The 25799-nt window shown below is 34.4% G+C and overlaps 1 protein-coding gene across 2 annotated transcripts in view; it reads left to right on the top strand.

Annotated features, from left to right (window-relative positions):
* LOC114296657 (putrescine-binding periplasmic protein-like protein) overlaps positions 1 to 25799 on the top strand; it is a 50872-nt gene that overhangs the window by 4835 nt on the left and 20238 nt on the right. For both annotated transcript variants that reach the window (XM_082892079.1, XM_082892080.1), the window contains exon 4: positions 17965 to 18099. In XM_082892079.1, the coding sequence (XP_082748205.1) occupies positions 17965 to 18099 (135 nt within the window). The remainder of the gene's footprint in view (positions 1 to 17964; positions 18100 to 25799) is intronic.

Here is a 25799-nt window from a genome sequence, read left to right as displayed (position 1 = left end):
AACCAACTAAGTTGATTAACAACACCCTAGAACTACGTATCAAAATTTCACAACACCAGGAAACACTGATGCTTCAGTCATCCTAGTCTAGGTTTGAACTAATCTTTAATTTTTCATAACAAGGGGATAAGTAAGAAGGAAATATACTTTGTTTGCTTTTTCTCTTTCCATCATCTAAATAGAAGAGTTAGTGTAAAAATATGTAAAACGAAGATTAGGGTTAGAGAGAAAGAGAGGAGAAGCCAAGAATAATACAAGATATTGAGTCTCTATTTTTAGGCTCTTAAATAAATCTGAAAACCATAAGCTAATATTATGAAATACAATATGACCATAGTACTCTCAACTTAACACAAAAATAACATATGATTTCATATGGTGTCATAAATTGCCTCCATAGCAACAAATTCCGAATAAAATGATAATCAATCTCTATATGCTTTGTGCGCTTATGAAACACAGGGTTATTCTTGAGATGGTGCGGGCAACATCTAACAAATAGTGGTGTTTTCGTTCAGCAACACCATTTTGTTGGGATGTATGAGCACAACTTGTTTGATGTATAATACAACGATCATCACAAAATTTACTTACAGCAGATTGCATATATTCTAAGGCATTATTAGATTGAAATATCTTAGTATGTTTCCCAAATTAATTGAAAATTTCATTATAAAACTTAAAAAGTATTTGGGGCAAGTTAAACCGTTGCCATAATAAAAACAACCAATTTATCCAAGAGTAATTATCCACAAAAATAAAAAAATAAAGAAAGCCATTAACAGTGGGAGTTTGAGAGGGACCCCATATGTCTATAGACTACATCAAAAGACACGGACACAAGACTAATACTATGACTAGAAAAGATGTTTTTCCAAGATGACATACTTCACACTCAAGCTGAGACACATTACTCAAATTAGAAATAGCTAACTCAAGCTTGGCTAAGGATGGATGACCCAAGCTGAAATGCCACTGTAAGGGAGACATGGTAGCACTCAAAATAGCAGAAGTAGGATGAGAAGATCCATTAGCGTCCAGAAAATATAAGCCATCCTTCTCACGCCCCGAATCAATCATCCTCTTAGTCTAGAGGTCCTGCAAAACACATGAAGTGGGAGAAAATGTTACGGAACAGTGAGGAACCTTAGTTAATTGACTAACAGAAAGAAAATTAAATGGAAAAATGGGAACATATAGACTAGAGGGTAAGGAGAGAGACTGAGTGGGCTGAAGAGTACCTTGGCTGTTGGCAGGTCGAGAGGTGCCATAAACTAGTATAATATTATGGGTAACAGGATGAAGAGTATGAAAAAGAGAAAAAAACCAGAGATATGGGAACACTAGCGCCAGAGTCTAGGAGCCTAGGTTGGGGGGGGGGGGGGATTGAGCCATATAGGCAATATTACCTAAACTAGCCAATGTAGCGGTAGAGGATGAAGGGAGAGCAGCACAAAGAAAATGGACTAGCTTAGTAAGCTCACTAATTTGAGTGGTGAGTGCATTGGGAGAATCAGTTGGTTAAGAAATAGTGCCAAAGGGAAAGGATGTTGACTGAGAGGTTGGAGCATCCATAATTAGATTCACATGATCATGTTTGCCATATTTCTGCCAACACTAGGGTTTATAATGACCCAAGGAACCATAATGAGCACACTTCTGATCAAAACGGGATGTGGAACTAGTACCACGCCCACCACCACCATGAGAACCATGAGTAGAACGACCGTCACAGGAACCACGTGAACCAGTATGGGGTGCCACGGTGACTAGAATTGCCATGAAAACTCCCATTGGTAGAACCACGGTCGCCATGGCTAGAGATCAATGCAAAAAAGCACAAGGACTGAGAGGAGGAATCAAATCTGGAATGACCTTGTCCCAAAGAAGAATGCAACATCTGAGAATAGGTATTTGCAACAGAAGGTAAAGTCCCATTGGCGTGAATCTGATCTTTGAAATTCTGTAAATCAGAATCTAAGCACAAAAGTAAGGATGCCATCATAAACTACTCCCAATATTTCTTTTGTTGGGCCAAAGTAGTAGTAAAGGGTAAACTCCTCCCAATATTTTTTCTTTGGGCCAAATTAGTAGTAAAGGGTTTGTGTTGCAATAATTGATCCCACAATTTCTTAAGGCCACTGTAACATTCTGGTAGAGGATGGCCAGACTATCGAGTAGCAAAGATCTATTCATGCAACTCATAGATGCAAGAAACATTACTCTAATTTGAAACAAAATCAACAAGGGAGTCTCAAATTTCCTTAGAGGTTTCACAAAATTCCACTGTAGTAGCAACATGGGGTTCCAAACTATGCCAAAGTCCCCCCATAACACATGAATCCTCACTCAACCAATCATCATAGCCTTTACCATCGTCAGCTGGTGGAAGTTCAGTAAGAAAGCGTGACTTCTTTTTGTCACGCAAAAAATTCTTAACTATGTGGGCCTAAGCCAGATAATTTAGACCTATGTTACTAAAAAAACGCCAATACCCTAGCGATTTACGTATTCGTACGCATGTTCTGAAACATGGTACACCTTCGTTTCAAAATGGTAAATTTAGTGATCCGAAGCGATCCCAAATTTTTTTTCCAATATATTTCTTTAAATGTTACTTTAGGAAGAAAAAAATCAAATATATGAACTAAAATATAAGGTGAGTTAAGTTTTGACAAGACAAAAAAATAAAAAAATGGGTCATAATTTTCATAGAAATGATTTACTACATGATTTTTTTTTTTTTTTTTTTTTTGATACCTAATAGTTAAAAGAAAATTACTCTAAAAGTACCCTAAATTCTTAAATGTAATATATATATATATATATATAAGTCTACTCTTATAGTACCACATTTTAGAGCATATAGCGTACCCCGTTCCCGTTCCCGTTCCATGTACCGGAACGATTCATATTCTAGGTAACATAGATTTAGACCATTTAATTTCTTAGTAGTAAATTAATAATAGATTTGGGTAACTCATCATTCTTAACCATTAAAGATCTTGCATCTGGTTTTGCCTCAGCCGGCAATGACCAATATTTACCAATAGTCAAGCAAAAATAAACCAAAGGAAAATTTTCTAGTGCCAAATTATCACTACTAGTAATCACCAAGCAGTACTAAAACAAGAACATTAGGGGGAAAAAAAAAATAAATAAATAAATAAAAACTGGAACAGTGGTATGCCGAACAGAGTCACCAAAAAATCCAACGAAACAACAACAAAGCAGCAACACAAACTCAGAAATAGCCTTCTATGGCTATTTTAGCTCCCATAGAAGTGAATGCAAGAAGAAGAAACTCTAGGTAATAAGCTATATCGCTGATTGAAATATCACCATAAAAAAACTCGTAAAACATTCAAAAATTGAAAATTCACATCAAATGGTCCCAAAAAATTCCACAAAAACCACCATTGGTGGTGTTTGGCAAGTGTTTCTCCTAATTTTTTTTTTTTTCCACTAAAAGACAGAATTTTTGCAAAACCAAAAAAAAAATAAATCCAAACGAAATATCACATCCAACGCCATAATCATTTCACTTTTTCTCTCACAAACATCACATCCAAACACAAAAAAATCCAACTATCTTCTCAAACACTTACATTAGCATCAAAAAGAGAAACTGACCTGCGGAGGCCAATCTCGTCTATATGGATTGGGATGTCACAATGACATCATCGTATGAAAGATAACGTTAGCACGTTGTTGTCATCTTAGGGTAATCTTGAGAGTCTGATGAACACTTGATAGAGTAGAATTGACGCTTTGATACCAAGTTTGAGTGTAAAAATTGTAAAACGAAGATTAGGGTTAAGAGAGGGAGTAGCCAAGAATAATACGATATATCGAGTCTTTGTTTTTAGGCTCTTAAATTAACCTAAAAACCTTCAGTAAATATTATGAAATACAACATGACCATAATACCCTCAACACCAAAATAACATACGACCTATGTTGCCTAGAATGTGGATCATTCTGGTACGTAAAACGGGAATGCTATATGCTCTAAAATGTGGTACGATAAGAGTAGACTTATATATATATATATATATTACACTTCAGAATTTAATGTACTTTTAGAGTAATTTTCTTCTAACTATTAGGTAAAAAAAAAAAAAAAAAATCATATAGCAAATCATTTCTATGAAAATTATGACCCATTTTTTATTTTTTTGTCTTGTCAAAACTTAACTCACCTTAGATTTTAGTTCACATATTTGATTTTTTTCCTCCTAAGGTAACGTTTAAAGAAATATATTGGAAAAAACTTTTGGGATCGCTTCGAATCACTAAATTTACCATTTTGTGTACCATGTTTCGGAACGTGCATATGAATACATAAATCGCTAGGGTATTAGCATTTTCTGGTAACATAGCATACGACTATAGATGACTAATTCTAACAAGAAGGATTTGATTGATGTGATTATTATTCTTCTTGGAACTAAGTGTGCATTTATGAGACATTCAAGATGTTAGTGTTTTACTTTGAGAAACTGGGAAAGTGGATGGTTAAACTATCATATGTCACATCAATTTAGTTGTGGTGACAACATCCTCCAAAATAAAATCTTATTGCAAGTGCTGAAACTGAGAAACAGGAAGGTCAAACTATCATAAGTCAAATCAATTTAGTGGTGGCCACAACATCCTCCAAAATAAAATATTGTTCAAGTGGTCAATAGTTAATATGGGCATGACAGTTTTATTTATTCTTACTACTTCTTGCTTTTTATTTATTCTATACTACGATACTACCTCTTGCTTGATTGCTTTTTCTAGGATGACATTATGATGCATTTTATTATTTTGATTGAGTTATTATTTAATTTCCGGATCTTTATTTTCCTATTTGTTTAGGTTTTCTAATTTCTCTATTTCTTATTCTACAATAATTAGGATTACTTGATCTATAGGAATTATAATTAATTTCCTAAAAGTTATTTTCCTTTTGTATATTCCTGGAATTGTTAGGGTTGCAATTATTAAGGTTGTAAACCTTATGGCTGAGGCCTATGTTACGACCCCATCCCGCCCTAACAGGATAGTGCAATGACTGGCCAGTAGTCATGAACTACCCAATGGCCTAACTTACAAAACAAGTTGGACTCTTGTAATAATTGGGGCAAATTTTTGTTTGTGGAAGCTATTAGTTTCGTTAGTTGAGTCCATTAAGTCCATTTGAAACATCCATTTAGAGCAATGCAGAACAATATTAAATGGAACATACATCATTCTTGATTAAATTACTCCCACCATCCCATTTTATTGGTCCACTTTTCCATTTTAGTCTGCTCCAAAATGTTTGTCCACTTTCTATTTGGAGATACTAAATTTTGTTAGATTTCCAAAATTGCTCCTTATAAATTATTATAAACACATTTTAAAATTCAAATAGAAGGGCATTGGTGGGAAAAATGTTTCAAAATTTGAATTAAAATGTAATGATTGCATGTTTCCTTAATAAGTTAGATTTTCTAAAATAGATAAATAAATTGGGATAGAGGGAGTATTTAACTCTTTTACATGGAGCACAACTTTTCAAAAGAACATTTCTTCCAAAGCTAAGTACAATTCCCTTCTCACAAGCATTTACATATTACTTCAAGAAGCAAAACCTTCCATGACTCCTCTTTTACCTACATAAGGGAAATGAGGTGAGCCAAATCCCAGTGAATAATATTACGGTAAAGTGGTAATGAATGAATATCGAATGAGTTTACAAAACATAGATCAATATATCAAGTTCAATAAATTCCAAGTCATTTCATCATGAGTATCTCATTTGAAGACATAGCATCTCAAGAGCTTCTTTCAAGAGTAATGTGTTTCGAAAACATATCCAAAACATAAAATAGTATTGCACATCCATGGGCCCAAAACATGACAAGCACATAACCGGTCCATACACTGATTAGACGAACCAACCCTTGGGTGGCAAGTGAGATCTCGAACATCATCCCTCTAGCATGTTAAGGTCCCTACAAGGAGTGGAAGACCAAGATTGGTTTAAAGGCTTAAGTGACAAATGGAAGGTAAGGATACAATTCCTCTTGTTTTGGATGTGCCTTCCTGTTTGACTAGGAGTAGCATTCAATGTGATCTATATGGTGCTTCTGTACTCTAACCATTATAATTAATGTAAAAAAAAAAAAAAAATCAATGGAAATGTTTTGTCAAATTGGCTTATAATATTGATAAATTATGCAGGGAAAGAAAAGTTCATAAAATAAGCTTCGTCCAATAAATTGGGTTGGAATTGCCAATCTAATAAATTTGGTGTATTACATATATTTAAAATTCAATGCTTACCATGATATTTTATCACACTTCCATTTCTCTGTGTTGTTATTGTAGTGACTTTGAGAAGAGCTGCATTGTATATTATTGAGGATGTCATTTTGTTTCACATTTGCAGGTCAACTTAGCTGATCTTCTCTAATTTTTTTCTTTATTAGAAATGCCTTTTAACTTCACAAAACTTGTTCATTACAACAAATATTTCTCATTCTGTATTTTGTCTTTGGAGCCACCCATCTCAGCAGTTTCATGTTTGGTTCATTTCATTAGGATGCCATTTCATGATTGCTAACATTCATAAATATGTGATGGTTGGATTCTGCTAAATTAATTTTCATAATATGTGATGGCTGGATTCTGCTAAATTAATTTTCAATTCATTCCATATGTGGCTCTCTATCAAAGCATTTGCAGCGAGCTAATGCTTTATACATTTAAAAGCTTTTTGAATATATTTCCAAAGCTCGCTCCAGTGATTGAACCAACTAAGTTGATTAACAACACCCTAGAACTACTTATCAAAATTTCACAACACCAGGAAACACTGATGCTTCAGTCATCCTAAGTCTAGGTTTGAACTAATCTTTAATTTTTCATAACAAGGGGATAAGTAAGAAGGAAATATACTTTGTTTGCTTTTTCTCTTTCCATCATCTAAATAGAAGAGTTAGTGTAAAAATATGTAAAACGAAGATTAGGGTTAGAGAGGGTTAGAGAGAAAGAGAGGAGAAGCCAAGAATAATACAAGATATTGAGTCTCTATTTTTAGGCTCTTAAATAAATCTAAAAACCATAAGCTAATATTATGAAATACAATATGACCATAGTACTCTCAACTTAACACAAAAATAACATATGATTTCATATGGTGTCATAAACTGCTTCCATAGCAACAAATTCCGAATAGAATGATAATCAATCTCTATATGCTTTGTGCGCTTATGAAACACAGGGTTATTCTTGAGATGGTGCGGGCAACATCTAACAAATAGTGGTGTTTTCACTCAGCAACACCATTTTGTTGGGATGTATGAGCACAACTTGTTTGATGTATAATACAACGATCATCACAAAATTTATTTACAACTGATTGCATATATTCTAAGGTATTATTAGATCGAAATATCTTAATATGTTTCCCAAATTAATTGAAAATTTCATTATAAAACTTAAAAAGTATTTGGGGCAAGTTAAACCGTTGCCATAATAAAAACAACCAAGTCATCCAAGAGTAATTATCCACAAAAATAACAAAATAAAGAAAGCCATTAACAGTGGGAGTTCGAGAGGGACCCCATATGTCTGTATGGATTACATCAAAAGACATGGACACAAGACTAATACTATGACTAGAAAAGATGTTTTCCAAGATGACACGCTTCACACTCAAGCTGAGACACATTACTCAAATTAGAAATAGCTAACTTAAGCTTGGCTAAGGATGGATGACCCAAGCTGAAATGCCACTGTAAGGGAGACATGGTAGCACTCAAAATAGCAAAAGTAGGATGAGAAGATCCATCAACGTCCAAAAAATATAAGCCATCCTTCTCACGCTCCAAATCAATCATCCTCTTGGTCTAGAGGTCCTGCAAAACGCATGAAGTGGGAGAAAATGTTACGGAACAGTGAGGAACCTTAGTTAATTGACTAACAGAAAGAAAATTAAATGGAAAAATGGGAACATATAGACTAGAGGGTAAGGAGAGAGACTAAGTGGGCTGAAGAGTACCTTGGCCGCTGACAGGTCGAGAGGTGCTATAAACTAGTATAATATTATGGGTAATAGGATGAAGAGTATGGAAAAGAGAGAAAAAAACCAGAGATATGGGAACACTAGCACCAGAGTCTAAGAGCCAAGGTTGGGGAGAGGAAGGGGGGGGGGGGGTTGAGCCATATATGCAATATTACCTAAACTAGCCAATGTAGCGGTAGAGGATGAAGGGAGAGCAGTACAAAGAAAATGGACTAGCTTAGTAAGCTCACTAATTTGAGTGGTGAGTGCATCGGGAGAATCAGTTGGTTAAGAAATAGTGCCAAAGGGAAAGGATGTTGATTGAGAGGTTGGAGCATCCATAATTAGATTCGTATGATCATGTTTACAATATTTCTGCCAACACTAGGGTTCATAATGACCCAAGGAACCATAATGAGCACACTTCTGATCAAAACGGGATGTGGAACTAGTACCACGCCCACCACCACCATGAGAACCATGAGTAGAACGACCATCACAAGAACCACGTGAACCAGTATGGGGTGCCACGGTGACTAGAATTGCCATGAAAACTCCCACTGGTAGACCCACGGTCACCATGGCTAGAGATCAATGCAAAAAAGCACAAGGACTGAGAGGAGGAATCAAATGTGGAATGACCTTGTCCCAAAGATGAATGCAACATCTGAGAATAGGTATTTGCAACAGAAGGTAAAGTCTCATTGGCGTGAATTTGATCTTTGAAATCTTGTAAATCAGAATCTAAGCCCAAAAGTAAGGATGCGATCATAAAATACTCCCAATATTTCTTTTGTTGGGCCAAATCAGTAGTAAAGGTAAACTCCTCCCAATATTGCTTCTTTGGGCCAAATTAGTAGTAAAGGGTTTGTCTTGCAATAATGGATCCCACAATTTCTTAAGGCCACTGTAACTTATGAAGCACGGGTACTCCAAAAATAGTGCTGTACGAGTACCGGGTACTTACCGAGTGCGGGTACGCGTACCGGTACGGCGGTATGCGTACCGGGTACGGCAAAAGAGGGTCCGGTACGTTTGGTTCATTCGGGTACGCCACGGGTACGGCGTGGGTATGCCATGGCAAATTTTTTTTTTTTTTTTTCCTGCCCTTGCAGATTAGCAATTATTATTATTATTTTTTATTTTGTTTTGGTGCCCTTGCAGATCAGTAATTTTGATGTTTCTCTGTTGTCCTGTCTGTCTATATAAATTGTATAAGCATATTAGCAAATAATTTTGATGTTTTTAAAAAGCAATTTGAACCAAAAAAAATAACAAGGCTTATAAAGGGTAGTTCTGTGTCTGACTATGCATTATGCTTTTGCTTCAGATCCTCCTAGAATTTCTTTATAAAATCTTTAATCATAACAAACTTTTAAAGTTTATGCACAAAATATTAAAAATTAATACTGTATTAGTTGATTAGTAGTGGTTGGAATGATGCAATTTTATGTATTATGCAAATTGCAATTGACAACTTGCCCCAATTGAGAATTTTTTTCCTTTACTGTTGGCAATTAACTTTAAATCTTTCTTTGGTCTCCTGTTATTTCTTTGGTCTCACCCTATAAAAATAGCAAATTGATAAGCAAAAAGAAAGATTTTAAAAATAAATTATGATCATAAATTCACAGTGCATAACATGTCAAAGTGAGAGATTTCACAAATATTATTTTTAACGCTTATAATGGTTTTAAATTATAGGAAAATGAGTAGTTCTTTTTTTAATTTTGATATTTAATTTTAATTTGTAGATTGGATCCTTTAATCATAATTATATTTAAAAAAAATAAAAAAATATCGGCGTACTGCAGCCGTACCCGTATCGTACTTTTTTTGAGTTTTGCCGAATCGGCGTACCCGCACTCATACCCATACCGTACTCGTACCCACACCCGTGCTTCCTTGACTGTAACATTCTGGTAGAGGATGGCCAGACTATCGAGTAGCAAAGATCTATTCATGCAGCTCATAGATGCGAGAAACATTACTCTAATTTGAAACAGAATCAACAAGGGAGTCCCAAATTTCCTTAGAGGTTTCACAAAATTCCACTGTAGTAGCAATATGGGATTCCAAACTATGCCAAAGTCACCCCATAACACATGAATCCGCACTCAACCAATCATCATAGCCTTTATCATCGTCAACTGGTGGAAGTTCAGTAAGAGAGCGTTACTTCTTTTTGTCACGCAAGAAATTCTTAACTATGTGGGCCTAAGCCAGATAATTTAGACCTATGTTACTAGAAAACGCCAATACCCTAGCGATTTACGTATTCGTACACATGTTCTGAACATGATACACTTTCGTTTCAAAATGGTAAATTTAGTGGTCTGAAACAATCCCAAAAGTTTTTTCCAATATATTTCTTTAAATGTTACCTTAGGAGGAAAAAAAATCAAATATATGAACCAAAATCTAAGGTGAGTTAAGTTTTGACAAGACAAAAAAATAAAAAAATAGTTCATAATTTTCATAGAAATGATTTGCTACATGAATTGTTTTTTTTTTTTTTTGATACCTAATAGTTAAAAGAAAATTACTCTAAATGTACCTTAAATTCTTAAATGTAATATATATATATATATATATATCTATATGTCTACTCTTATAGTATCACATTTTAGAGCATATAGCGTACCCCGTTCCCGTTCCCGTTCCCATTCCGTACCCCGTTCCCGTTCCCGTTCCCGTTCCCATTCCGTGTACCGGAACGATTCACATTCTAGGTAACATAGATTTAGACCATTTAATTTCTTAGTAGTAAATTAATAATAGATTTGGTTAACTCATCATTCTTAACCATTAAAGATCTTGCATCTGGTTTTGCCTCAGCCATGACAATGACTAACAGAAGAAATGGCAACACAAGGCAATGACCAATATTTACCAATAGTCAAGCAAAAATAAACCAAAGGAAAATTTTCTAGTTCCAAATTATCACTACTAGTAATCACCAAGCAGCACTAAAACAAGAACATTAGGGGAAAAAAATAAATAAATAAATAAAAAAAAACTAGAACAGTGGTATGCCGAACAGAGTCACCAAAAAATCCAACGAAACAATAACAAAGCAGCAACACAAACTCAGAAATAGCCTCCTATGGCTATTTTAGCTCCCATAGAAGTGAATGCAACAAGAAGAAACTCTAGGTAATAAGCTACATCGCTGATTGAAATATCACCATAAAAAAACTCGAAAAACATTCAAAAATTGAAAATTCACATCAAATGGTCCAAAAAAATTCCACAAAAACCACCATTAGCATCAAAAAGAGAAACTAACCTACGGAGGCCAATCTCGTCTATATGGATTGTGATGTCACAATGACGTCATCGTACGAAAGATAAAGTCAGCACGTTGTTGTCATCTTAGGGTAATCTTGAGAGTCTGATGAACACTTGATAGAGTAGAATTGATGCTTTGATACCAAGTTAGAGTGTAAAAATATGTAAAACGAAGATTAGGGTTAAGAGAGAGGGAGTAGCCAAGAATAATACGATATATCGAGTCTTTGTTTTTAGGCTCTTAAATTAAACTAAAAACCTTCAGTAAATATTATGAAATACAATATGACCATAATACCCTCAACACAAAAATAACATATGACCTATGTTACCTAGAATGTAGATCATTCCGGTACGTAAAACAGGAATGTGGTATGCTATATGCTCTAAAATGTGGTACGATAAGAGTAAACTTATATATATATATATATTACACTTAAGAATTTAATGTACTTTAGAGTAATTTTCTTTTAACTACTAGGTATAAAAAAAAAAAAAAAAAATTCATATAGCAAATCATTTCTATGAAAATTATGACCCATTTTTTATTTTTTTGTCTTGTCAAATCTTAACTCACCTGAGATTTTAGTTCATATATTTGATTTTTTTCCTCCTAAGGTAATGTTTAAAGAAATATATTGGAAAAAACTTTTAGGATCGCTTCGGATCACTAAATTTACCATTTTGTGTACCATGTTTTGGAACGTGCATACGAATACGTAAATCGCTAGGGTATTAGCGTTTTCTGGTAACATAGCATACAACTATAGATGACTAATTCTAACAAGAAGGATTTGATTGATGTGATTATTATTCTTCTTGGAACTAAGTGTGCATTTATGAGACGTTCAAGATGTTAGTGTTTTACTTTGAGAAACTGGGAAAGAGGATGGTTAAACTATCATATGTCACATCAATTTAGTTGTGGTGACAACATGCTCCAAAATAAAATCTTATTGCAAGTGCTGAAACTGAGAAACAGGAAGGTCAAACTATCATAAGTCAAATCAATGTAGTGGTGGCCACAACATCCTCCAAAATAAAATATTGTTGCAAGTGGTCAATAGTTAATATGGGCATGACTTAGTTTTATTTATTCTTACTACTTCTTGCTTTTTATTTATTCTATGCTACGGTACTACCTCTTGCTTGATTGCTTTTTCTAGGATGACATTATGATGCGTTTTATTATTTTGATTGAGATTATTATTTAATTTCCGGATCTTTATTTTCCTATTTGTTTAGGTTTTCTAACTTCTCCGTTTCTTATTCTACAATAATTAGGATTACTTGATCTATAGGAATTATAATTAATTTCCTAATATTTATTTTCCTTTTGTATATTCCTGGAATTGTTAGGGTTGCAATTATTAAGGTTGTAAACCTTATGGCTGAGGCCTATGTTACGACCCCGTCCCGCCCTAATAGGATAGTGCAGTGACTAGCCAGTAGTCATGAACTACCCAAAGGCCTAACTTACAAAACTAGTTGGACTCTTGTAATAATTGGGGCAAATTTTTGTTTGTGGAAGCTATTAGTTTCGTTAGTTGAGTCCATTAAGTCCATTTGAAACATCCATTTAGAGCAATGCAGAACAATATTAAATGGAACATACATCATTCTTGATTAAATTACTCCCACCGTCCCATGTTATTGGTCCACTTTTCCATTTTAGTCTGCTCCAAAATGTTTGTCCATTTTCTATTTGGAGATACTAAATTTTGTTAGATTTCCATAATTGCTCCTTATAAATTATTATAAACACATTTTAAAATTCAAATAGAAGGGCATTGGTGGGAAAAATGTTTCAAAATTTGAATTAAAATGTAATGATTGCATGTTTCCTTAATAAGTTAGATTTTCTAAAATAGATAAATAAATTGGGATAGAGGGAGTATTTAATTCTTTTAAAAGGAGCACAACTTTTCAAAAGAGCATTTCTTCCAAAGCTAAGTACAATTCCCTTCTCACAAGCATTTACATATTACTTCAAGAAGCAAAACCTTCCATGACTTCTCTTTTACCTACATAAGGGAGATGGGGTGAGCCAAATCCCAGTGAATAATATTACGGTAAAGTGGTAATGAATGAATAGCGAATGAGTTTACAAAACATAGATCAATATATCAAGTTCAATAAATTCCAAGTCATTTCATCATGAGTATCTCATTTCAAGACATAGCATTTCAAGAGCTTCTTTCAAGAGTAATGTGTTTCGAAAACATATCCAAAACATAAAATAGTATTGCACATCCATGGGCCCAAAACATGACAAGCACATAACCGGTCCATACACTGATTAGACGAACCAACCCTTGGGTGGCAAGTGAGATCTTGAACATCATCCCTCTAGCATGTTAAGGTCCCCTAGTAGCCCGGACCATCCCAAGGATGCCATCTAATTCATTAATACAAGAATATATGATATTCATTCGTTCCGAAACAAAATCAATTTTTCTCAAAGCATGATACATTCTTGAGTTTCAAAATAATCTTTTAAACATAACTTTACAATAATATCACTCACCAATGGCTCTTAAGGAAAGGGGAATGACTTCCAAAGATGTAACCTACACAAGTACAATACAAGCCTTCAATGAAATATGGTCCAAGACGATGTAATACTACTATTTTCGGTCCTAATTCAAGTGTGTGCTAGCCTAGGTTCAATGTTTCTCGTTTGATCATACACTTCTTTTCTTGGTCAATTTTCAAGTCTTATTCAAGGTTATTTTAAGTTCTAATCAGGTGAAAAGAGGCTCAACAAGTCAAAAGGAGTTAAAAAGGAGCAAAACTGAGCAATTGCTCTATTGGCTGCATGTGCGCCCCTCAGGCTCTGCACGGGCGGAGCTTATACAGAGCTGAATTTTGTGCTGGCCGCATGTGCGGTTGTGTTGGCCGCACGTGCGGTCATTGGTGCAACAGACTTTCCGATCTAACATCAAATGCGCATATCGTTTTCATCCGGACTTGGTTTTGGGCGGTTCTTGAGTGTAAACTCAAGCCCCGGAAGTCTAGTTTCTAGTGGTGGTAGTCTCACTCCAAAATTCCAACTATAGAAGGAGATATGGTCGAATTAGTGAAGACCACTCACTTTCTCTTAATCATTTCAAGCAAATTTCTTTCCTATCTTGGTTTCCTTTTATTTCTTCTTGTTTCATTCAATTAAAAGTATCTAAGCTTGATATATTTTCAATACAAAACATACAAAAATGATGGGTTCAAGATTCTACACAAAACCCTTGGATTTATTCAAGCAAATGATTGAATTCCTACACATGCTTCTCTACGCTAGCTTCTTTTCATCTCTTTTCCATTTTTTTTTCCTTTTATTCTTTCAAGAACCTATCCTAAATCATTTTCTTGTTGGTTAATATATATCATGTGAAAGAGGGTAGAATTTCATAGCTTGTGATGATTTTTGGCTTAATTTTTAGGCTAAGATTAAAACTTTCATAGCTTGTGATGATTTCTTCTTCTTCTTCTGCCAATTTCTGAGAATTTCCAGCAAGGTTCTCGCTCTCTCTCTCTGTATATATATATATATATCTATTTTCTTATTTTTCTACTACAAGAGAGACACTTGTCTGTTAAGGTTCGTGTGTCATCAACTCTTGAGGTAGGTGCTTCACCTCTTTGCTTCACTTATTTCTTTCATTAGCCTAAGTAATCATGCTTAGTACTAATTAATTAATAGTAGTCTCTAATTATCATTTACTTAATTAATATTGATTAGGTCTAATTAATCACGCATTATTACTAATCTCGCGTAATTATCAACGAAGTGTCCAGAAAGTTATATTTATTAGACCTAAGTTATTAAGCTCCTCAATTAAGGTTTTCAAGATGTCTAGGGCATTCTAAATTCAAGTTGAACTCATCTCCTAGCTCTTATTGTTCACCAAAAATTCCTACACTTAAGGTTCCTCACCCAAGTGTGCTCTAGCTTTTAAGTCTTCTAGTTTTAACACACGTATTCCTTCTAAATTCCTCACAAATTGCATTTGTCTTTTATGTTTTTATCATAGCAGTCCATATTTCTATCTCTAGTGCATTGTAAGGTAATTAAACTAGGGTAAGTATTCAATCGTGTCATGTAAGAATGCTTCCAGTGTGGTACGTATTTGTTTTCTAAATTTAAAAGGTGACTACTTCCTAACTCTTAATAGTCCACAAGGAAATTCACGTGTTCAAAGCTTCTTAACTATTCATTTTTAAGCTTTACTTGAAGTATTTTGTGTAATGAGATAGCTAATTTCGTTTAGGACATTCAAAGATGGACATGGATGTGATCATGGAACATGGCATTATTTGGGGTGTTACAGCCTTAGTCCTGGGGATTGGTAATATTTCCTAGAGAGAGAGTTACTCTTATTTGTGTGTTTGTGTTTGTTCTTGTTGCTCAACCCTTAGTTCCTACACGCTTTCTTGCATCGCATGAGCATCCTTAGCGGTCAAGTTTTGGCTAACAAATTTGGGGGTACTCATCCCTTTCCAACTATATGCTTGGCCATGAATTATTTGCTCAGAGGCTATATATATTGGTTGGGATTGCTGAGGTCCAAGACTAAAAGGTGTTGCTTCTAAAAGGCACTGATCAGGGGGAAATTTTACTTTGTCCCCTCAAACTATCACACCTGTGTCACTTTTCCCGAGGAACTATCAATTTTAACAATTAACACTTGAACTCTTGAAATTATTTCACTTTGCCCCAAATTGTTAGCAGTGTTACAATTGTTTGACGAAAATTTTCACTTTGCCCGTTGAACTATCATACTTGAACTATCAAATTTAACAATTAACATTAATTCGCTTTACCACATCTTGTTTACGACATTATTATTTTTTAAGGAAGACCATATGAATGGCCACAGGTTATAGCAATGTAGGACAGCTTGCTGAACTTTCAAAACAGAGGTTTTTTGATGGCCTAAACAGTGAGTAATTTAGGGTTTAATGGTTAAATTGAAGGCTAATAGGTAGGGGAAAGGATTAGGGTTGATTTGGGGGTGATTGGATGGGGTTTTGAGGTTAAAAAGTGCACTTTTAGAGGGCAGTGAATAGTAACTAAGGTATGTGTGCATAGAAGAAAAAATAGAAGGAGATAGTTCTAGGAGTCACTCCTAGAATCCCTTAGATATCACACCTAGTATTTAATTGCATCACACAATCCATAAGAAAGTTTTAAAGCTCTTGAAATTCTCTAAAATATTAACTCTATTAAATTATAAGCATTACATGGCTTTATATAGAGTTAGGAGACTTCCTAAACTAACTAGAATCAAAATAGGAAACTACTAAAACTACTTTCTTCCAAAACCAATTTAAGACTAAAGAAGAAACATAAATAAAAACCAATTAAATAACTTGGGCGATCCGTACAACCAATGCTAGCAAATATGAAAATTACTAAAATATCCCTGACCTAAAAATCCTAGACAATATAAACTAATCATGAAAGAAGACTATAATAATACTAGAAACATAGTTATATAAGATTCCTATAAGTTTTTCTTTAAAATCATGTCAATGTTCAAATATCATAGTTTCTTTGAATTTAGCCTTGAGTTTCTTATATTTTGCATCATATAGTGTAAGGAGCACTAGAGGGAAAGTAGAGCTTCTCTTCTGCCAAATCCATACCAGCATTTTGCACATAATTTGCACGTACAAATGGTTTTATAGCAAACCAATTTTTAAAGTAAAACAAGGAGAAAAGAAAGACAAGCTGCCAAAACTTTAAAAAAGAGAGAGCACCAAGATAAAAAGGTAAGAATACGAAGTTGTTTGGTGGTTTTAAATAAAACCACACAACCACCCCCATGGAATTGTAGAATTATTGTCTTTTCTTTGTAGTTGATATGAATTTGGTTGGATAAGGGCTCTTTTTTCTCTCCAGTTATTCCAGTTGGTCTTGCACTATCACTTGTGATCAATTGTAATGTTGTTAATGATTTGAGATAGTGAATTAATCTCAATAGTTTAAGGTGTCAATTGTTAAACTTGATAGTTGAAGGGGTAAAGTGATACAAATGTGACAGTTTGAGGGGCAGTGCAAAATTGTTTGTCAAATAATTGTAAGGCCTGTAACAATTTGGGTCAAAGTGAAACAATTTCAGTAGTTTAAGGAGCTAATTGTTAAAATTGGTGGTTTAGGGGCAAAGTGAAAATTTTCCTGTGATTAATGTAGCCAATTGCCTGAAATCAATTGGCTTAAATGTAAACATTAATGAATCTACGTGGTAATTGGTAGACGTAGTAGCTTCCTAGTATTCATTGAATTTGAGTTATGCACAGGGTTAATCATGATTCCCATAAATAGGTATATCACTTTGTAGGTAGGGCTTCATACACAAAGAGCTAGTTTACTCGTCAAATTATATATCTGGTGGTCTTTACATCTGGCTCCTACTTGTGGTGTATATACCTGGGAAGTGGGAAGAATTTCACATTGACTGGTTTGAAATGAATTTTATACAATGGGAGCCTTCATAGAATTTTGACCTTTGTTGTGGCAACCCTTATTTTTCTTTATTTCTTTTTATTGTAAAAGGGTTGTTCCCGTTCAGTACGTTCCTAATACAATTTTCTTTGTTGCTAATAAAAGACTGTAGCTTCTAAAATAGTCTCAGGTGTATTTATGCAGGAACAGTGAGGGAAACTTAGATCCTGAAGGGAAAATATGGGCTGCTCCATATAGATGGGGAAGCATGGTGATAGCTTACAAGAAAACCAAATTTCAGAAGCATAATTTGGCTCCTATAGAGGTATTTTGTTTTTCAGGCTGTGAAGTTTCTATAATCTTTATATCTTGAGATCAAATCTATGATTTCCTCTCTATTTTATTTGGTATGGATGAGTTTAAATGTGGTTCATTATTTTTGTTCTTGTGATGTTGAATTTTTTTATCCATTTCACCAGAATTTAGTAGTCAAATTCAACTAATAGATGGGTTTGTATTTTACACTATTTTCTTCTTTTTCTACTTTTCATCATCTCTTCGTTTGATGACTTATCTTTTGCAATACAACTAACATTTGTTTCCAAATTTTGCCAATCTTTACAATGCTTTTGTAACTTCTAATTGCAAAAACAGAACCATCACTTAAACAGTAGGAGCAAATTGAACTTCTAGATTGGTTTGAGCTCAACCAGAACAGTTGGATTTTTGCATTGTTTTGTGGTTTTGGCATTACAGTACAAATTGTTTCAGATGGTGGAGGTTGATTGGGTAGTTCCAGCTGCTTGTGATTGGTTACAAAGGCTTTGGTTGTTGATAAAAAAAAAAAAAAAGTTACAAAGGCTTTGGTGCCATAGAAAGGCTCAAGGTCTTTGGAGTTGTTATTTGTGCCATGTTTTGAGTAGTGTAGTTGGAAATAATGCAAGAATTTTGTAGGATAAGTTTGAAGAAGTTGCGCATGCTTATGGGCCATGATTTTTCTACATGACTTGTATTCCCCCCCCCCCCCCCCCCTTCCTTTTGGTGGACATCTTGTCCCCTCTTCCTTTTTTATCTCCTCATTTTATCTTTAATAAAATAATGCTTCTTTGTTGCTGAAAAAAAAAAATAAAAAAAAAAATACCCCATAATGATTCTCACTTGGAAAAGGCCCAATGTTAGTTAAGGGTCTTTCAGCTATTTCTTTATGGACAACAGTGTAAATAAAGGATCAGTGGCGTAGCCAGGAATTCCCCTCAGTGGGGTCATTCAGAGGGAGAGAGAGAGAGAGAGAACAAATGAAGGTATGCATCAATGACAATGCAACAATGGTTGTTAGAGAATAAAGCGTTGATGGAGCAAATGAATGAACGAACACTGAGCTAAAATTTACACCACTAAACAATGAATAGCTCCAAATATATGTGATATATGTGATATTTATCTAGATTCATTGGGGTCATTCTGTTAAAATTGACACCACTAAATAATGAATAGCTTCAAACACTGGGGTCATTTTGTTAAAATCCAAAACTATTAAACAAAATTTCATATATATTTAAACAAAATTTGAAAGTTCAGTGGTGTCAATTGACACCACTGAATTACACATAGCCCTGCCCCTGTAAAGGATTGCCTCTTTATATAGCCTTGTTTATCCTGCGGATCATTTTTCCTTTTCAAATGTTACATACAAATGAAGTGCCGGAGCATTTTAAAATGATATGCAAAGGCTTTGGTTTTTGTTCAATTAGAAGCCTAATCTATAAAGGAGTCCGTAACTCAAGAAAAAAGTGGCATAAGTTCATGGATAGTCCATTTAGAGATATGCTTTCTTTCTTTCAGGTTTTGTTTGAGGAATCAATTAGACAGTAAATTAGGAGTAACTAAAGTTGGTGCTGCCAACATGGACCTTTTGACATTATCTACACAAAGAGGCTGTTGTTCATACTCAAATCTGTCTCTTGCTTGATCACAGCAGGAGCTGCATAAGGGTTAACCATTGACTACCTAACTCTTGTCATTGTCTACCCAAAGTGGTTGTTTTTCAAACAAAAGTCTAATTCTGTTACTTGACCACAGGTGCTAATCTTGTGGATGCACACTTTCATGTAATAGTGCTCTGTTCTTTTATAATTTATGACAAGTTTAGCAACTCTAATTGCCAGTGGCCCATGGAGAACCTACCTGTTCTACATTGTCAAGAGATTGTTAAGCTTATTGAAATCATAGCATCTAATTTTACTCCAAAATTATATTTTTCAGTCTTGTATGGTGATGCTCAAGGGGTTGTAGTAGGTGATTTCTGGACTATTTTATTCATTTCCTCTCTTTAATTCGTTTATGCTCATAATAATCTGCAATGCGATATAATTACTCTCTTAAGCTTAGAAAATTTTATTTTGAGAAGTGCAGTCCTCTCTCGACTGATAGAATTTAATCCTAGCAATAAGAGAAAACGTGATAGACATGAATCTGTTTGTGAGTTACCGCTCATGGCATAGGTTTAGCTGTTTAACCCCTGAACACAAACTTTCCTAACCTTAATAGCCTTGTTTGATTGTCCTAATTGCTTGATTATCCTAAGCCTTCATGATCTGCATCAGTTTTATTAATGAAGATATAGCAGTGAATGTTAGCTTATTGATATGGTAGTGCTTAGTATATGTAGTTGAATTTTGGCCTTGTAGTTGAAATCTTTATGTAGGATAGATTAGGAAACTAGAGCCAAAAGTTGCTTATGGTAGGAATTGAGATGATTTTTGGCTATGGAAAACTTCTAGTATAGGGTTCTGTAGGGAGAAATAATTTATCTTTGTGAAGGAATATGAGTAGACTTTGGTTTGGTTTTTTACAAGGCAATTGTGGGGTTTTTAGAATTAGTCGAAGGAATTCTCTAGAATTTATTTATTTATTTTGGGGGGTGATCTATAGTTTGGTGTGAATGTAAAGGCTCAAAGTTGATTGGGAATCAATTTGAAAAATAAAAGAAGTGACTTTTTGGGGGCTGTGAATTACTCAGGAATAGTTCTTCATGGAATAGAAAAAGAGAAAGGCGCACAGGGAATTCTAACATGATTTCCCTGGGAATAACCCCCAAGGTAAGGTTGCACAAAGCATCAGCACAAAGCTTCAAAAGCTCCTTACAAATTCTTTAAAAAACAACTCTATTGAATAGCAAGATTACATGTGTACTTACAGGTTGTTTGTTCTCCTAATTTTACTAGGACTATAACTTAAAAGATTAGGAAACTCTTACTCTTTGACCACGAGACTATTCTAGACCTAAACAAAACCACATATAATGATCCAATAACGTTTCTCAAACCACAAGGCATCCCATTGGGTTCGTATAACCCTTACTTGCATGAAATAGAAGTAGGTGTGGGGGCTCGGGAGTGAGGGCATATAGAAGAATTAAGGTCGGGAGTGCCTATGGGAGTGTTTATGCAATACTATATGGTAGTGTTTGGTTCATTGGAATGAAGTGGAATAGAATGATTATTCCATCGTAATATTCATTCTCATGTTTGGTTGGACTAAAAACATAATAACAAATGCATTACAAATGAAATCATTTTTCACTGTGTTAAGGGAATGGTCATTCCATAGAAAAAGGTTAAGGAATCAATCATTCCATTCCATCTCATTCCAATGAACCAAATATGTATACTTTGCATACTACGCATGTGCAGTCAATAGTATTCCCTATGTGAGAATGCTTTGTGCTATGCTTGTGCGCTAGGTCACTTAAACATGGTGTGCTCTAATGTCTTGACTATGCAATTGAACCATATTTGAAGAATTGTACTGTTGTAAGGAGAATGTGAAATTGAGGTAGAGCTTTCATTGTAACTGGAGTGATTTGGAACTACTTTGTAATCTTGGATTTACTAATCAAGATTAATGGACTTGATCTAATGTCATTTGGTATCCAAAAGTGTCGTGAAATTTTATTATTGGATTAGTTAAATTAATCATGGTCAATTAAGATTTAGTATGGTCAATTAAACTAATCTAGATTAACTAAGTTTGAGGATACTAATCTCAATAATTAGGGCTAAGCATGAATTAACTAATCTAATGACCTTGATTAATAAATTAATTGGTGAGTCATAGTGTTTACAAGAGGAGATGACACCTCTTATTTGGATTAAATCTTCAGATGACACATATTTTTCTATATATGAATTATATATGTAATTTACATAAAAACACAAAAGACTATTCGAAACAAGCTAGTACCTCCATAACATGTCAGATTTTCCTACAAAATGAGAGATAAAGAGAAGAAAAGTGAAGAGAAAAGGAGAGAAAATGAAGGAAAGTTGAAGAAAAGAAGGGGAAGAGGAATAAAATCAAAGGGGAATTTCCTAAAACTCAAGACAAAGGGTTGTTTGATGTAAGAGGAACTAAAAGTTCGAGGATTTGACATAAGTAACGGTGGTACTTGGATTAAGTTTTCAAATTAGTTTTGTATCTATTAAGCACTGACCTTGAAAACAAGTGCCATAGGGGACTTGGACACAGGTACGTGGCGGGGACATAGTAGGGACAAGTATAGGACACACCACGTTGCATGTCCCTTTATTTAGTTAATTTTTGTTTTTATTTTTATTTTTATAGGGGATACTCAGGTGACATGTTGGGGACACAACGAGGACACTTTGGGGACATACCAACTAGTTTTTTTCCCCTCCTTTTCTTTAGTTCTTTTGATAGATGTTGGATGTTTATTACTTTTTGCTTAGATTTAAATACTTATAGATTATTCATAAAAAATTTAAATGATAAGTGTTAATTTAAAAGTTATTTTTTTTCAAATATCGAATTAGTGTTAGTTTTTGTTAATTTTGAATGTTTGTGGATGTGATATTAATCTACATGGCAAAAACAAATATAAAATATATATATATATATATTATTGCCATGTCCCCGCCTTGTTTGTGTCACTATTTTTTTGAACTCACCATGCTTCATGTCTGCATCCGTATTTGTGTCTATGCTTCTTAGCTTTGTATACAATGCTTTACTTAATGTAAGTTATACCATACTAGATGATATGTTTTGCGAGTCCATGAATGCATGATTGTTACCCAAGTAGGCAACCAAAGGGGGGTGAATTGGGTTGGTCAATAAAAACTAAAATAATTAACCCATACAATTAATTTGCACAAGATATAACAATGAAATATAAGAGAGAGAGAAAGAGATAGCAAACTCAAGATTTATAGTGGTTTGCTTTCAACCCGAGCCTATGTCCACTTCCCAAGGCTCCCCTTGAGTTCTTCCACTATTCTTCAAATAGCTTTACCACTGGCTAACTTTTCTGGGTACTTGCAAAGATCCTTACAACAAGGATTTTGTTCCAAAACCCCTAAAAAATAAACTCCCAAAGCAGCCCCTGTTTTGGTAATACAAATCTCACAAGTGTTTTCTCACAAAACACTCAACAATGAGCCCAAGGGTATAATCACCCGTTTACAAATGATTTGTAGAAGAAAATCCACAAGGCATTGAATACAATAGAACTCCAAAGAGTGGAATAGAACAATGAAGCTCATACAAAGAGAATATGAAAGTTAGGACACAAAGATTTGAATGATTTGAAAGTTTGATTCTTAATCTATCAGTTTCTCTTTCTTCTCTTGCTCTTGCTCTTCTGTTTTGATTTTTTGTATGTTGATGATTGTAGATTTAGCTTTTATAGTGTCTCATCTCTTCTTGACCATTGGAGCTCATTTAAAACAAATAGAGCCGTTGAAAGAGTTCTTGCAGTTGTCGGATTTCAAAATTCACGAACTAGTGCTTGACACCTTAAAGAAGGGAGTTGACACCTTGTGTTGTGGTGGAATACGCTTGATCTACTGCATAAATGAGTTGACATCTCAAATAGAGGAGTTGACACTTGATGCCTTGCCATGTAAAGATGTGTCAACACTTCCTTGAGGGAGTCGACACTTCCTTCTTAGAAATCACCTCTTAAGCATTCCAAATTCATCAACACAAATTATAACTTCAAAATAAGTTAGATAATGATCATTTAAGTACAAAATTAATGTCAAATACTTTGTTATTGGAGTTTTTGAATCTCAATCATTGGAGAGCAAAACTTATAGAACTATGAAAGCACTCAAGCTCTTCCTCTAATGAAATAATCATGAAATATTAATGTTAAAGATTTGTTGGATCCTTAAAAATCGTAGAGCTATTCAGTAGCTAATACAAAAGGATATTTTCAATCCAAAGCACAAGTTTATCATATGCAACATACTAATTTTGTGTCAAAGAGTATCGCACATAAATAACGATGAAGTACAATAACCCAATGCAACTTAGACATCGTCAAAACCGAATCTTAGGGCTAACAATGATGTTTAAAATAAGCTTGATCTTATGTTTTAAACTACAATGTAGGTTTGGCGTTCTTATTATTCACTGGCTTAGAGTGGCTCAAATTGTTGTTTCCTCATTTTCAGGGAATGGAAAGATCCACCTGTTTGGTATGTTATTGTGTATAAGATGAGGATGATGCGTGGAGTCTTGTGCATTTTCCATATGAAGATATCATGTATTTTGTAATATATAGTCTTGAGAGACCACGGGATGTGTGTTTTATATGACCTTGTATTTTTTCAAGAGAGTGAGAGTCACCTGTTAAATGAATTCTATGTATTCTAATCAATGAATGTAGAATGTACGCATCTATTTACATTTGCTTCCTTGATAATTATGTTAAAAAAGTTCAAAAAATACTGTATATCTATTATTATAATCAATAATATAATTAAGTAAGCAAATAGAGAGTCCATACCCTTTTAAGCCTTTGCGGGTCGGAAATCGTGCTGGCAATCTGAGTCACGAAAAGGCCAGCCATAACTTGAGTCCATTGGATCTAAGAGTTTCTTTTTCAACCATCAAGCGAGAAGCTATGAAGCACCGATACGTCCCTAGGGCCTACAGTGTCGGACACGTGTCAGACACAAACGTGGACACGCTTCGGACACGCTGTGGACACGTGTCCGATATTCTCTCTAATGTGTATTTTTCCAGTCAGACACGCCATGGACCCGCCGTGACACTTTTCGAACACGAGTGAGGTAGATTGAAGAAGTCCTGACTATGGGAGAGGAGACAGAGAATGAGAGGAGAGAAAGAGATCAAGGGAGACAAAGAAGCCCTAACTTGTTCAGATCAATCGAAGAAGCCTGAGGTATTCTTCTTCTTCTTCTTCTTCTTCTTCTTCTCTTTGTCTTCTCTGTCTCCTTCATCTTCTACTTCTCTTCGTTTTCTCTGTCTCCGTCATCTTTTTTGTTCTTCTTCTCCTCCCTTTTTTTGTTTCACTCTCCCTTTTTTTTTTTCCTTCTTTCTTTTTCCTGATTTCACCCGCTTCTGTCTCTCGCTCTCTCTTACTTTTTTATTTTTTTTATTTTTTGTTTCTCTCCTTTATTTTCCTGATTTCTCCTCTCTTTTTTTTTGTCTTTTTGTCTTTTTTTTTTATTCTTATTTTTGTTAAACCTAAAATTCATAGAATAAAGTATTTTTATTTAAAAAAACTCATTTTTTATTAAAAAAAATTAAGAAATGTGTTTATTAATTTTATTATTATTGTAATTGTATAAGAATCAATGATTTTCTTTTTATCCCTAGCATGTCATGTTCCCCATTTTTTGAAAATTTGCGTGTCCACGTGTCCACGTCGTGTCCTTTGTCCGTGTCCATGCATCATATGCAAGAAGGTAACATGCATGGACAAATTGCCAACGTATGAATGGGTCTTTTTTTCATCGTTTGATCTAACGAAATTCTATAGTTCGATTTATTTTGGCATGTAGAGAAACCTCAAAACATTATTTTTTGATGTTTGGTTGGGTTATAACACTGTCAGTACTCAGTATTAATGTCTGCTTTTGTACATTTGTTTGTATGCACAATATATCTTGCATATGTGAATAGTTTCCGTGGTTAACAATTTCATGTTTGTGGAGAAGAGTTCAAAGCGCCTTTGAAAATTGAGTGATTCTGACA

The sequence above is a fragment of the Camellia sinensis genome, chromosome 10, assembly GCF_055761805.1.
Source record: "Camellia sinensis isolate YWXY chromosome 10, ASM5576180v1, whole genome shotgun sequence".
NCBI classification, from domain to species: Eukaryota; Viridiplantae; Streptophyta; class Magnoliopsida; order Ericales; family Theaceae; genus Camellia; species Camellia sinensis.
This window is presented reverse-complemented; position numbering and strand designations above follow the sequence as displayed.